The 15,669-nt window shown below is 44.9% G+C and overlaps 1 protein-coding gene across 1 annotated transcript; it reads right to left on the bottom strand.

Annotated features, from left to right (window-relative positions):
* Positions 1–4,675: 4,675 nt before the first annotated feature.
* LOC133799828 (actin-related protein 8-like) lies at positions 4,676–6,847 on the bottom strand. The gene is made up of 6 exons (XM_062237816.1): positions 6,836–6,847; positions 6,450–6,504; positions 6,191–6,288; positions 5,596–5,677; positions 5,185–5,327; positions 4,676–4,915 (listed from the first exon to the last, which is right to left on the bottom strand). Exons 1-6 carry the CDS (start codon positions 6,845–6,847, stop codon positions 4,763–4,765), a joined length of 543 nt encoding a protein of 180 aa, XP_062093800.1. The 3' UTR covers positions 4,676–4,762.
* Between the last annotated feature and the right edge of the window lie 8,822 nt (positions 6,848–15,669).

Raw genomic sequence — 15,669 nt, 5'->3', positions numbered from 1 at the left:
TTGGCGCATTAGGCTCCCCACTTTTGCGGCCTCCATATTGAACCGGTGAATGTAGCTCTTCAGGCTCTCATTCTCCCCTTGCTTCACGTTGGCCAAGCTGGTACCTGGCATCGTGTAGTTCCGCACGGCATGGTGCTGTTGGAGGAATTCGTCAGAAAACTGCTGCCAGGACCTGATGGACCCCGGCCTTAGTCATTTAAACCATTTGTAGGCGGGTCCTTTCAGAGTAACAGCGAAGCAATGGCACCTGGCACCACTTCCAATCCCCCTTAGTTTCATCAGATCATTAAATGCATCCAGGTGGTATTTTGGATCCGTGTTCCCTTCGTAGGGGGTCATATTGGGCTCCTTAAAGTTGGCAGGGAGCCGAATTGCCTGAATTTCTCTCACAAAGGGCGACTCATGGTCGAAGTCCTCTTCAAAGGCCTGACCGCCTGATGTGGTGACAATTTTGCTCTGCAGGCTCCTCATCTCCGTGTCTAGGTCTTGCCTCCTCTTGCTGAGAGTGTCCCTCAAAGCGGACGGGCTAAGACCTGCCTTTCCCTTGCCTCCTCGAGGCGCCACAGGGGGCGTGGTCCCTTTGCCCGCCCTCTTCTTATTGAGCTCCTCCCGCAAGTCTGAGGGTGCTCTTTTAGAGGTGACCTCGTCCTCATTGCGAGGGGCATTATTGGTCCTCGGCACTGGCTTCTAGGCCTGCTTAGGCGGTTCAGGGTGATCACGTTGCTTCGTTCGGGGGGTGTTACTGGTTGAATGTCGGGTTCTCCCATCATCTACTGGCACAGTGGTCTCCACCCCATCCTTTCCCTTCTCCTTCATCTTAGGCAAGGTCACGCTCGACTTACCCTGCAGCAGGCCGTTCAGGACCTCTTGCATGTTTTCCAAGGAGGTTTCCAACCTTTCGTTCTTACGGTGGAGCTCACGTATCTCCTCTTCATAGAACCGAGACTTCGAACTCGAGCTCACGGAATGGACCCGGGGATGCTTATCATGCCTACGGGTTGAGGGGCCCGAATCTTGTCGGGCGGAGGAGGGAACTCGTTAGCGTTTACCGGTGGTGCTCTCGGAGGGCTTCCTCTAGGTGGAGTGACTGGTGACGAGGCCACCCTATCACCTCCGTGAACCTCAGGGTCTTTCAGGGGCTCCACGTCTCTGGGTGCAGGAGCGTCCTTCATGGAGGCCTTCAGCTGGACTCCGTTCAAGTGAACCTCTACCTCCCGTGGCTCCCTCAGTCGCTTTGAACGTCTTGGCATCTTCTTCTTGCCGGAAACAATGGTGGAACAGTAGCTTGAAACTATCATTCCTACAGACGGCGCCAAACTGTTGACGGTGAGAACTCGTCAACTAAGTTGAGTTGGAAGAAATTGTCAAGTCAGGATCGTCAATAAAAAAGCTATAGAAATCAAAGCAATAACTCAAGAATTATGACAGAATAACAATGGAGAAATCAATCAATCTTTCATTAACTCTCAAGCCTTTGCTATAGTAAAACTTCCAACCCCTTTTCAGGTGGTCTGAGAGTTCATTTTATAGTAGGCTATAATGGCCTTAGATACATAGTGGTCCAGGAGACCATGGGGTACGTAAGTACTATGTCAGGGGAGTGGCTTCAGAGGTTGTGGTCGTACATCCAGCACAGGAGCAGATGTCAGGAGAATGCCTCCACTACTTTTCTGTACCCATATCTGATGAGTGGTGGCAGGTGTAGTGGCGCAGGAGGTAGTGGTGTCGGCTCTGACCTTTGGCCGTAGACGTACGGACCATGACTCTTACCCCAGCAGTCTCACTGGCACTGGTATCCATACTCATTACTAGGTCGTACAAGTATGTCCCATTCGACTCGTACTGGAGCCTCTAAGCATAGGGATCTCAAGGTGTAAGGAATGGGACCCTGGTATGTGTTATAGTCCTTGCGTGAGGTGGAGATCTTGGGTCCATGGCACGAGATGCCTGAAGGCTTCCGAGATCACTCACGACTCTGGTTGATAGGCATGTGGCCTTGACGGATGTCTAAGGATGCGTAGCGAGACGCCCTCCTAGCGACCCTCTTGGTGGTGCGGCTCCCTTGGTGGTTCGGCTCCCTTGGTGCATGGCTCCACTCACGTGGTCACCAGGTGGCGTGGTTCACATTCCTTCGCGAGGCCACCTTGGAAGGCCTATTGATGGCGCGGCTCTCTGGTTGTTCACGAGGCCCTCCTCCTCACGCGTGGCCAGGGGCGAGATGGCGAGGCGGGGCCACGGGCGAGGCCACTCCAGAACGAGGCCACTTGAGCCAAGATGGCGAGGCGGGGCAACGGATGAGGCCACTCCGAGGCGAGGCCACTTGAGCCAAGATGGTGAGGCGGGGCCATGGGCGAGGCCACTTGAGCCAAGATGGCGAGGCGGAGCCATGGGCTAGGCCACTCCGGGGTGAGGCCACTTGAGCCAAGATGGCGAGGTGGGGCCACGGGCGAGGCCACCTGAGCCAAGATGGCGAGGCGGGGCCACGGGCGAGGCAACTCCTAGGCGAGGCCACTTGAGCCAAGATGGCGAGGCGGGGCCACGGGCGAGGCCGCTCCAGGACGAGGCCACTTGAGCCAAGATGGCGAGGCGAGGCCACTCGAGCCAAGATGGCGAGGCGGGGCCACGGGCGAGTCCACTCCGGGGCGAGGCCACTTGAGCCAAGATGGCAAGGCGGGGCCACGGGCGAGGCCACTCCAGGGTGAGGCCACGGGCGAGGCCACTCGAGCCAAGATGGCGAGGCGGGGCCACGGGCGAGGCCACTCCGGGGCGAGGCCACTTGAGCCAAGATGGCGAGGCGGAGCCACGGGCGAGGCCACTTGAGCCAAGATGGCGAGGCGGGGCCACAGGCATGGTGCATGGGCGAGATGGGCCTCACGTATGGCCAAGGTGCAGGTGTGTGAAGGGCCTCGCGTATGGCCGAGCTGAGGTGCATGGGCGAGATGGGCCTCGCAAGGCTACTGAGCCTTGGCACCTATGCCTTGCCAATGTGGGCCACCTGGCATCGACTCCATGAGGAACGAACCCAGACTCATGTCGTGATGGTGCGATGGCTTCCCGAGACGATGGTGGCCCACGGGCCTTGCCTCGGCCTCATATTTTCTCTTGATGAGATTATGAGCATCAATAGTAGGCTCTAGTGGCCTTAGGTACATAGTGGTCCAGGAGACCATAGGGTACATAAGTACTATGTCAGGGGAGTGGCTTCAGAGGTTGTGGTCGTACATCCAGTACAGGAGCAGGTGTCAGGAGAATGCCTCCACTACTTGTCTGTACCCATGTCTGATGAATGGTGGCAGGAATAGTGGTGCAAGAGGTAGTGGTGTCGGCTCTGACCTTTGGCCGTAGACGTACGGACCATGACTCTTATCCCAGCAGTCCCACTGACACTGGTATCTGTATCCAGCATTAGATCGTACAAGTATGTCCCATTTGACTTGTACTGGAGTCTCTAAGCATAGGGGTCTTAAGATGTAAGGAATGGGACCCTTGGTGTATGGTTCCACTTACGTGGCCACCAGGCGGCGCGGCTTACATTCCTTCGTGAGGCCTCCTTGGAAGACCTATTGATGGCGCGGCTCTTTGGCTGTCCCCGAGGTTGAGTGTGTTGTGGATGTGGCCCCCATGAGGCCATGGGCGCCGAGGTCCGATGACGGGGCTACCACGGCGAGGCCACTCGGGCCCATGGCGAGAGACCACTCGGCCTATGAGGCCACTTGGTCACTTCGGCCTACGGCGAGGTGAGGCCACTTGGGCCTATGGCGAGGCCACTTTGGTTTATGAGGCGAGGCCACTTGGTCACTTTGGCCTATGGCAAGGCGAGGCCACTTCGGCCTATGAGGCGAGGCCACTTGGTCGCTTCGGCCTATGGTGAGGCGAGGCCACTTGGTCACTTCAGCCTATGGCGAGGCGAGGCCACTTCGGCCTATGAGGCGAGGCGAGGACACTTGGGCCTATGGCGAGGCCCCTCGACGCGAGGCGGCTGGTGCGAGATGGTGGCACGGGCTTCCCAGCTGGGCCATGACAAGGGACGTCGCGCGCGATGGCCGAGCGAGGCCAGGGGGCGTCGCGCCGAGGTGGCCGAGCGAGGCCATGGGGCGTCGCGCCGAGGTGATCGAGCGAGGCCATGGCGCCTCGCGCCGAGGTGGCCGAGCGAGGCTAGCAGCGTTGCGCCTGGGCGTCCGAGCAGGGCCGTGTGTGGCCATGGCGTCTTGGCATAACCCTCATATTTTTCCTTGGTGGAATTTGGGCGTCCACAATAAACATGTGTCAAGTAGACTTCTGTAACATGTTATATTTTAATTGCCTGGTTATTATTTATGTATACATTTGTTGGCATTATGTGGTCATTAATACATGAGATATACAAATACCACTATCCTTATTCTAGACATAATAGTAACTTACAAAAACTACAATATTATAGTGTTCCAATTCTAGTGGAAAACAAGATTAGCTGTACCAAATTTGCAGAAGAATAATGAAACAACTACCTGATTATATGCATATTATTCATATGTTTTTCACAATTTAAACACTATACTTTCATGAAGTCTCAATTATATTCTCTTAGAAGAACTGTATTCTCGTCACATTTTTAACGCCTAGAATCATGACGTAAAGCATTTCTAGACATCTTTTTCGATGAATTATATGGTAGAAGTTTTAATATCCTTGCAGCACACACACACACTCACATGCATCCACACAGTTGGAACTTTCCTGACAGTGCTCGTGAAGCAATAAATATTATAAGTTCCAGAACTTACACTCCTGCCATTCGTGGCTGGAATAAGATTTCTCCTGTTTGAAACCGCTCTTTTGAAAGAGTGAACTGACCTTCTCCTGCTGCGTCAGATGATGCTCGTGTATCTTTGAGTAGCTCAGCCTCATAATCATAGGCAACATAACAGAGATTCTGTATAGAAATAAGGTCATAAATAGAACTCAGCTTCCGCAAGGTCTCCTTACAAAAATGAGAGAGAAGAGCAGTAGAAAACAAAATTGAAACATTCCACTAAAACACAGGATACTAATGGTATTAGTAGTTTAATGTGCCATGAGCAAAATATTTTCTTTGAGGGTGCAAAGCTGATAGTATTAAAACAGAATAACTACAGTCAGGAAAAACGAGGATAAATATTCAACAACAATATTCTGCACTCAAGAAACAAGCAAGACTTGTACCTCTTTCAAAGTGCGAACGGTGTACAGCGATTCAAAACTAATATTTTTCTGCTGCATCAACTCCTTAAGAAACCCGGTAAGTTTTAGTGCTCCCAGTCCCACAACCTCCACACCCACTTTGCGCATTACTTTACCATTTAAAACTAGAAGCCGAAAAAGAAAAGAAAAGAGTATATTTCAGATCCTTAAACATTGAATGCAACCAAGATATGATATAAAAGAAAGCACTGGAAAATCCATAGAATGAAAATGAAAAAAGAAGAATAAAAGCAGCAAGGCTGCATGGAAAGTTAAAACTGTAACTTATACTGTAGGGCTAATCAGTATATATCATAGGTAAATGAAACCTTGTTGATAGTTTAAGGAAGCATAAAGCATATAAAAGATAAAAGAGAAACTATCACTCCTTACTTGGAACAACTAATGTGACTTGAAACCCAATATTTACAACAATTCCTGAAGTTCTTCTAGCAGCATACAAAGCTAAAGTTGCCTACATTTTCAAAAACAGAAAATGGATAAGATCTTACAAATAAAAAACATCTATCAAAGAATCAATCGAACATTTTAAGCCAAAAGCAAAAGGTCCAAATTACTCATAAACAAGCATAAGTACATAAAGCATCTCAGCTTATAGTGTTAATAAGTAAATTTGGTGCCTGTTCAGGATTGTCAACCACTCAAGTCACAGAAGCTTGCTTTACAAAAGGAAAATGAAGAATGAAAATTGGATCAAGGCCTCGAAATCTATATCCGATGGTAAATGTCATTTTTGCATGAAACAAACTAATCTTAATTCTTTACCAAAGAGGGGTAGCTCAAATGATAAGGCATATGGCTTGCTATATCACAAGGTATGAGGTTTAAGTTTCTCTTGGATACCTACATAACAATTTTTAGCGGAATCATAGTTTTAAAAAAATAAAAAATTACTCTTATTTCTTTTAGTATTAAATATTTTAGAATATTAAAGAGCAGCGGCAAGTTAAGGCTTAGCGAAATTTACCTGATTAATTGCACAAACAGCAGGAACATTCATGTTAAATAGTGCTGTATATATAGCTTCCTTGAGTTGCCGTCTTGATGCTTTTGCAGATTCAGTATCTGCAATAAAAAGACAGAAACCACATCATAAGGACAGAAAGTGTCTCAAACAAGAAAAACACACAATTCTTAAATGTCTCACTAAGGAATTACACGACCAAACTTCAAAAAAATTGAACTATCTAAATTACAGAAAAGGCAATGAATATATAGAAGCTGACCATCATAATGCAATATTGGTATAGACACAACCACTGGCTGTGATGGTGCTCTTACCTACATCCTGTAAAAGACATATCAAATATACATATGTGAGTAAAGAAGCTCATTTCATGAAAGCCAAAGCAAAGAAAAATAGAGGAGCTACCTGCTATAAATAGTGGAAAAAAACTATCTAAGTCTGGTATACATTGGAGACTCAATGTTACCAAATTCCTGCATATGAGAAAGTGACAATTGGGATTACACACAGTTGTGGTTAATGAATGAATGAATGATGAAACTTTGAAGCTGGTAGTTAAAAGGTGACCAAGAAAGTAGCAGAGCGCACAGATGGCAAAAATAATAAATCCTATCTCTGGTATTGATTCATGAGCCAAACAGAAACCAATTTCCACATATCTACAAATTTTAACCGGAGTAAATAATAGGACTTTCCAAAATAAAAGTCACACAATTAAATATCATACACAAGTTTTACATCCACTTACTCAAGAATTATGTGGAGGTGACTCTTAGTCTTTAAGGATCCAAGATATTTCACAATATTTTTGTGGTTCAAATTCTGCAAAAGAGAATAAGGTTTATCAGTCTCTGACCATTCACCTTCTTCCAAGGATGCTAGTTGTAGGATTCAACTCAAGTGAAAGAACATAACAATGAAGTGATAGCTATCCATGGTGTTTAACTAAAATGGAAGTCCTCAGTTTATATCTCAAAAGCAGTGGACAGTGCACCCATGAATTGTCACAGGCCCCACTGATGTTGGAATCCCAGACAAGGCAATAACCTTTGAGGAATTAGTTGGAAGATTAACAGTAACAGGGAAAGGATCAAAATTTCTTGAATTCACAGACAGATAAATACTATCGACCCTCAAATCAAAGCCACAAGGGTTTGCCAACTCAACCAAAACTTCAACAAGTTCCCCAACAACCCAAATCAACTCCTGTTTACTATTGTTATTTGGCTCTCCTTTGCTGAATGGTGTATATATAAAAGGTCCAGAAGGAGCTTATCCAGCCCACCAATCTTCTTTAGCTGAATTCCGCTTAACAATGTCCATTTGTGATTGATGAAGGGGAAAAGAATGCAATCTGGAATAAATTGAAAATTGCAGAATAATATGTGATGATAAAAGTAGAGCTTTAAGAGGGAATTTACCCTATTTTTAACGATCCAGCCTGGGAAAATTTAAAAGATAGACTGGTAAATAACATAGTTGAAACTGCTACTGAAGCTGGAAATTTTGAGTTCAAAAGAATTAAAAGAAAACAAATATATATATGGAAAACATCTACCATCCATAACATTTTTATTTTTGGTGAAAAAATTCTAGCAGCATCTATGTCATACTATATCTTAAAGTTGCCAAATATTTCAGATTGTATTCAAATCAAAGTTAAGCAGTACAAATGTCGCCGTAATTGCTTCTAATTTAAGAGTGTTTACCATCTCTAATAGTAATCTAGATTTAGTAATATGTACAAGTGAAATTGATCAAACAAAAGCAACAGTCGAGAACTCAGTTTAGCAAAAGAAATATTCACATGCAAGTTAGTATCAGCTACAGTTATCACATTATCAATAATGGACAGATTTGGACAAAAATTATAAAAATCAACAGCCAAGTATAAACAATAAATCAAAGTGGATTATCATACACATATTATCCATACAAACATATATAGCAAGATAAACACCATGAAAAGTTTTTCTTTTACAAAGAATGGAAAGCCAGAACCTAGCCTCAGTCTGTCTATCAGTTCAGCAATTCACAACCCACAAAGTAAAGCACTACCCTTGCTTAAGCATTATGCATTCTGTGCGCATACATCACTAAAAAATATCGTGTTATTTGCTCGTAAAAGTAGAATAGCCTCCTTAAGATATTGTATACTTACCTAATGAAAGGTAGAGCAGGATCAGCAGAGCGTTTTCCAGAAGGCAGCCTATCAGCTGAATTTGAAAGTGCACTAGCAAGACCATTTTTCCCTACAGGTGTAATTAAAGGATAATATGACCTAAGCAGCCGTGCAGCTGCACTCCAGGTAGCAAGAGGATCTCCAGCACGGACAACAGATAGCAGAATCTCTCTCAGTACAACCATTTGCAGGGTGCTCCATTGAGACTCAAAAAGAGAGATTACGGCCTAGTGCAGTATTTTTGTGCTATCAGCATGACCTGATCCAGCCTCCTTCAGTAAAGTTTCCAAGTAAGATAAAGGCAAATAAACTTGTTAACAACATATTTACAAGATATGTTCCACAAAATAAGAGGATCTGGTCAGTGAAAATTAAAAAAAAAATGTTTAATAAATGACAGATAGTCGTAAAGAACGAGCTCTAAAATAGCTATAAGAAACATAAGAGTCCACCGACAATCAAAGTAGACAAAGTGAAACCCAACTCCTCGTGTCAAATGAATGATATGAGCCAAGAATGCTACTTAATACACGTAAAGACATGAGATCCCCGAAAATTAAAAACCATCTCCCAGATAATATTTATATACTCACTTTTACAACAGAAGATCTAGAAACAGATGATGTACTCTGAACACGATATGCTTTTGTTGTCAATGCCAAAACATTCATAGCACTAATAGCAGCCAACTTATTTTCTTGTTGCAAATATAACTGAGCTACCTGCCTTGAAAAAAACACCGCCTTACGCTCATAACCAAGAGTACCATATAATTGAGTTGATTCAACATATAATATCAGCCTATCACTAGCATCAATCAAATATTTAGCACCATCTGTAGCAGTGCTCAAAAGTTCAACAACTTCCTTATCCAGCTCTCTTCTGCAAAAACATAATAAAATAATAAAAATACATAAAATGATAAATAACAAAATAATCTTAAACAACGATAATAATAAATATTCCTAAAAGTAAATACAGGCAAATATGTGAAATCTTTAAAAAAATATTTAAGCTAATAAACATTAGTCAAGCTAAACATTGATTATATCATAATGGGTCATTGCACCAAACCCCTGCAACCCTTAGTCAGCTCAAAAAAAAGTACCCAACAATCCTTGGTAGGATCTCAAGCAAAATACTGGGTACTTTAACTTAGTTCATAATGTCTGCTAATAATGAATGTTAAAACAGATGAAACACATCAAAAATTGACCAAATTGAAAGGGAAAAAACTGCAGCCATAACAGTATCAGATGGGAAAAAATAAATACTAATCTTTTTTCTAAAAGAAACTTCTTTGTATTAATATCGTGAGAAGATGACCTCAAAGTGTTTGAACACAATTATGAGAATAATAATGTAAAGAAAAACAAAACAATAAGACAAAACTGCTTAGTGCAGAAAACTTCCCCAATAAGACTAATGATCCATATTGAAATATTTTCTGATGTATTTTGGGATGTGAATCTCTTCCCTCTACATATAAGACTTAAAACATGTCATTTGTGTGTGTTTCTAATAAAAAAATATAGAAAATAGAAAAGAAACAACGAAGCAGAATAAGATTTTGTGTTTTTTTTACATATATAAGATAAGAAACGAACCTGAGATAGTGGGCGTGAGGCAGAGAAGCTCCACTCTGGAGCGTGACTTCGTGAGGCGGAGAAAGAGCTCCACTCTGGAGCGAGTCTTCGTGAGGCAGAGATGAGTTGAGAAGACTTCGTGAGGCGGAGAGACGAAACGAGAGAGAGACTTCATGAGGCGGAGAGGGCGGAGAGACGAGACGAGAGAGAGACTTCGTGAGGGCGAAGAGGGCGGAGAGGGCGGAGTGAGTCTTCGTGAGTGAGAGATGGAGGCTGAGAGAAACTTTCAGGTAACTTAGATTTAGGGAATTTGGCAGATGTGAGACTAACAAAAAAAAATTCATTTTGGCGCCTGAGTTTTATTCATATGGCGCCAAGTCTTCCGTGTGTTTTTAATCCCCTCCAATAATAGCACTTCTAAATATATGCTATTCTTTTATGTAATATATACTAAATATTGTTGTAGTGAGAAGCTCCAGGTGGCAACGAGCAAGCGCCCTCACGCCAGTGCTCGCCACCTTTGCAGCCTGCCCCTGTGACTGGCACACTCTTAACCATTTGTGGAGGCCCGCACCTCGCGAGAAATAGCAGAAAGGCCAGGGAACGATACGCTCAGACTCTACACCACGACCAGGACATCGAGATGATGACTGTGGAGGACCGCGCACCAAAAAAGGCTCGGTCAGAAGAGGGCGAGATAACCTTCTCTGATAGCGATGCCCAATATGTCCGGTTCCCACATTCCGATCCGCTGGTCGTGGATATCCAAATGGCCAACATGATGGTGAAGAGAGTGCTGGTCGATACAGGAAGTTCGTTGAATATCCTGTATAAATCTTCGCTGGAACGCATGAAATTGTCCGTCAAGGACCTGGAGCCCTGCAACCAGACAATATACGGCTTCTCTGGTGAAGGACTTGCCCCCTCCGGATCAATCAGACTACCAGTGATGACAGGTACAACGCCTGCAACCAGGACATGACTGGCTACTTTTGTAGTAGTCGATTGTCCTTCGGTGTACAATGCCATCATTGGGAGGCCTGTACTGGTTGATCTACGGGCCGTCATCTCTATGTGGCACTTAGCCATGAAGTTCCCGACAGACGCAGGGGTAGGACGCGTGTTGGGGAACCAGAGGGAAGCCAGAGAGTGCTATAACGCTTCAGTCACGAAGGCGAAAAAGGGAACATTGAAGAGCACTACCTCAGATAGGTTGCAAATGGCAGTTGATACACAATCCCAATCCGGTGATGAGGTCACCAAATAGGGTGTTACCCAAATTGAGGATAGAGATATAGATCCTCGCTTTGGGGATTTTGAAGAGAATGTTGGACCCGTCGAGGACCTAGAAGAGGTCCAACTCGACGAAAAAGACCCGACCAGAGTCGTAAAGGTCGGGAAAAATCTAGTACCAACCACGAAGCATACACTGGTGGAATTTTTGCGGAGGAACCAGGAAGTCTTTGCCTGGTCGCACAAAGACATGGCTGGGATAGACCCTGCATTTATCAGCCATGTCCTGAACATAGACAAGACTTTTCCACCCGTGCAACAAAAAAGAAGGCTGCTCGATAAGGAGAGATCGAGAGCCTTAAAGGAAGAATGTTGAAAGATTAAAGGAGAATGGGTTCATCAGGGTGACGTTTTATCCAGCGTGGGTCTCCAATCCAGTGCTGGTTCCCAAGCCTAACGGCAAATGGCGAACCTGTGTGGATTTCACAGACCTCAATAAAGCCTGCCCAAAGGATTGCTTCCCACTCCCAAGAATCGACCAGTTGGTCGATGCTACTGCAGGACATGAGATCCTCTCGTTCATGGATGCATATTCGGGCTACAATCAGATTAGCATGCATCCCCCTGATGAGGATCACACCAGCTTTCGGACCGATACGGGCTTATACTGTTATAAAGTAATGCCCTTCGGACTGAAAAACGCAGGTGCAACTTACCAGCGGCTAGTCAATCACATGTTTAAAGAGCTGATCGGAGTAAACATGGAGGTATACATGGACGACATGCTGGTAAAGTCTAAAAAGGCAGAAGGACATGTGAAGGATTTACAAGAATGTTTTGATGTACTAAACAAGTACCAGATGAAATTAAATCCTCTCAAATCTTCCTTCGGAGTTGGATCAGGGAAGTTTTTGGGGTTCATTGTAAATTCAAGAGGAATCGAGGCCAACCCCGACAAGATAAAAGCCCTGATCGACATGAAATCGCCAGATAAAATTAAAGATGTACAAAGTCTAACCGGAAGAATTGGAGCCCTGAGTAGATTTATTTCGAAGTCAACGGACAAATGTGTCCCTTTTTCAATCTACTTAGGGGCAATAAGAAATTTGAATGGACAGGAGACTGCGAACAAGCTTTCAGGCCTTGAAGGTGCATATGGCACAGCCTCCCATTTTATCAAAGCCGATCAAGGGGGAAACTTTGTTCATTTACCTGGATATCACGGAAGTTGCTGCTAGTGCGGTACTAGTACGCGAGGAAGAAGGCGTACAAAAAGCGGTCTACTATGTTACCAAGAGGCTGATTAGGGTAGAACTGAGATATCTGCCCATTGAAAGGTTAGCATATTGCTTAATCCTGGCCTCAAGGAAGCTACGTCCTTACTTTCAGGCCCATCCTATCACAGTGCTAACCGACCAGCCCCTTCGGCAAGTCCTCCAAAAGCCAGAGGCGGCTGGGCGCTTATTAAAATGGGCAGTCGAACTAGGGCAGTTCGATATCACATATTCACCGCGAGCAGCAGTAAAAGGACAAGTCTTGGCCGATCTTATTGCAGAGTTCGCCGAACTCCCAGACAGCGAACAGTGCGAACAGCCTAGTGCGCCTGAGCCTCAAGAGAAAGCTCCTTCGTGGAAGTTATTCACGGATGGATCATCCAATGAATCCCACGCAGGAGCGAGAGAGATATTGATAACGCCGGAAGTGCATCGATTTCACTGCGCCATTAGGTTCGACTTCACCGCGTCAAATAATGAAGCTGAATACGAAGCCCTCCTCGCTGGACTGAGAATGACCAAAGACATGGGCATAAAGATGCTTGATATTTACAGTGATTCACAGCTGGTGGTGAATCAAGTTCTAGGGGAATATCAAGCGCGGGGCTTAAAAATTGTGGCCTACTTGAATAAAACTAAAGACCTGCTAGCCCAGCTCACGAAGTATACCCTCCAGCAAATACCATGGGATCAGAATTCAAATGCAGATGCCTTAGCTAAACTCGCAAGAGCGAAAGATGCTGACACTTTGAACATTGTGCCAGTAGAAAGATTGAGTGAGCCAAGCATACAGGCAATAGAAGCCAGTATGGAAATTCGAATGGAGGATACATGGATGGCGCCTTACTTGGAGTATCTGACAAAAGGTGTATTACCAACAGATAGAAACAAAGCCAGAACTCTGCAAAGGCAGGCCGCTAGATACATACTGGTCGATGGTGTCATGTATAGAAGAGGATATTCCATGCCACTACTCAGGTGTATTACACCAGAAAAAGCTAAGGAGCTAATGAGAGAGGTACATGAAGGCTTCTGCGAGGATCACGCTGGGGGGCAGAGTTTGGCAAAAAAGATTCTAAGGCAAGGATACTTCTGGCCAACTATCAACGAGGTTTCGATGGAATTTGTACGAAGATGTGATAAATGTCAAAGGTTCTCCAAAATTCCACGAGCAGCTCCAAACGAGTTGAAACAGATGCAGAGCCCATGGCCTTTTGCGGTATGGGGGATAGATTTGATTGGATCCCTACCAACGGGAAAAGGCAGAGTAAAGTACGCAGTCGTGGCAGTTGATTACTTCACCAAATGGGCCAAAGCTGAACCACTCGCTACCATAACGACCAAGAAATTTCTTGACTTTGTCATCAAGAACATTGTTTGCCGGTATGGTTTGCCCTGAAAGATAGTTTCAGACAACGGAACCCAATTTGACAGCGACTTGTTTACCGACTTCTGCGAAAGGCACAGAGTTATCAAAAACTTTTCTTCAGTTGCGCATCCCCAAGAAAACGGGCAGGTCGAAGTCGTGAATAAGACTCTTAAGGACACCCTAAAAAAAAGGCTTGAAGACGCTAAAGGAGCATGGCCAGAGCAGCTGCCTGAAGTCCTCTGGTCGTATAGAATGTCTCACCAAACAGCGACAGGTCATACCCCATTTTCCTTAGCCTACGGATATGAGGCTATGTTACCTGTCGAGCTAGATCCCCCCTCACATCGACGCTTAACATACGATCAGGACCAAAATAACCAATTGATGATGGAGTCCCTAGACTCAATTGATGAGATACGAGAAAAAGCCCAACTCCGAGTTGCTGCGTACCAGCAAAAGGTCGCCCGGTACTTTAGCTCAAAAGTAAAAGAAAGAAAATTCAACGTCGGTGACCTGGTGATACGACGAGTTTTCTTGAATACCCGCGACCCCATTGCTGGAGTACTCGGACCTAACTGGGAAGGACCTTACTAGATTGAAGAAGTCCTTCACCCGGGCACGTACAAACTTGCACGCCTAAACGGAGATCCTGTTCCATGTTATTGGAATGGAGAACACCTGCGCAAGTATTATCAATGAACAATCCTTTTTAAAGAACTAGCTTGTATTAAAATTCTACTTTTTACAAGTTTTGCGAAAAGGGTTAGCCACGTTGTATGGCTAATCGCTTATGAATGTAAGATCTTTTTTTTTTTTAGATCACTCGGAAAGACATGTTTAGTCCATTTTTAATACGAGATTATAAGGGACTGTGCGCAGCCAGTCATTCTTGCCAACTATTGTAAATTTATTTTTACAAGTATTTGTTCATTACGTGTGTTGTTTTGCTGTATTACAAGTGTAAAATTTTGCACCGAGCAGTAATGCTCGCACAGGTTGTGGTCGAGGCAAGTGACCCAGGACCTAAAGCTCCTCGATCACTTGGGGGGCATATAAGGTACATCGATAGCAAAGCATACCATGAGGTATGTAACCACATGAACAAAATAAGTGAAAGCATGCTACGGTACTTAGAGTATTTTTCAAAATTTATGATTTTGTTAAATCAAACCAAAGTACTATGCTAAGTTCGGCCATGCGAACAGGTATTATAATAAAAGATTATAATATCAAAGGCAAACGTTTACACCGCGAGCATTAGCGCTCGGATGTAAAAATAGAATTAAAAGGAATAAAAACCTTTACACCGCGAGCAGTATTGCTCGGATGTAATTGTTCAAGCATAAACAAAAGAGCTGCCCTTGCAGCAATAAAATTAGAAAAGGATTGTCTTTACAAAAAGACCCGTGGGCCATAAAGCGAAAAAAGAAAAAAATAAATATTAATTTTGCTGGGGGGCAGGAGGGTCTTCAGGATTAGGAGCGTTTGGACCAGCCGGAGGTTTAGCCACAGCAGCAGCAGGAGTTTGGGCCTCGGCTTTCTCTTCTGCTTCTAGCCGAGCAACACACTGCGTCATCAGCGTCTCTTGCAACTACTCGGAGAGATAGCTAATGTCTGCCTCCCGATTGTGCTTCCAGAAGTCGTAGAAGCAGAGGAAGGTGGCTTCCTTATACTTCTTCAGAGTTTTAACTTTGTCCTCCTCGAGCTCGCGCACCCGTTCCTCAAGCTTCTTTACCTCATCCCTGCTGGCGGTCAGGTCGAGTGTGAGCTGCTTGCACTCTTGGGTGTTGAGTTTGTAGTTCTCCTTCCATTTGTACCGCTTGTCGATGGCTTTG

This window comes from Humulus lupulus, chromosome 9, assembly GCF_963169125.1.
Source record: "Humulus lupulus chromosome 9, drHumLupu1.1, whole genome shotgun sequence".
Classification (NCBI taxonomy): Eukaryota; Viridiplantae; Streptophyta; class Magnoliopsida; order Rosales; family Cannabaceae; genus Humulus; species Humulus lupulus.
Note: the sequence above shows the minus strand (reverse complement) of the source record. Positions and strands in the feature narration are given on the sequence as shown.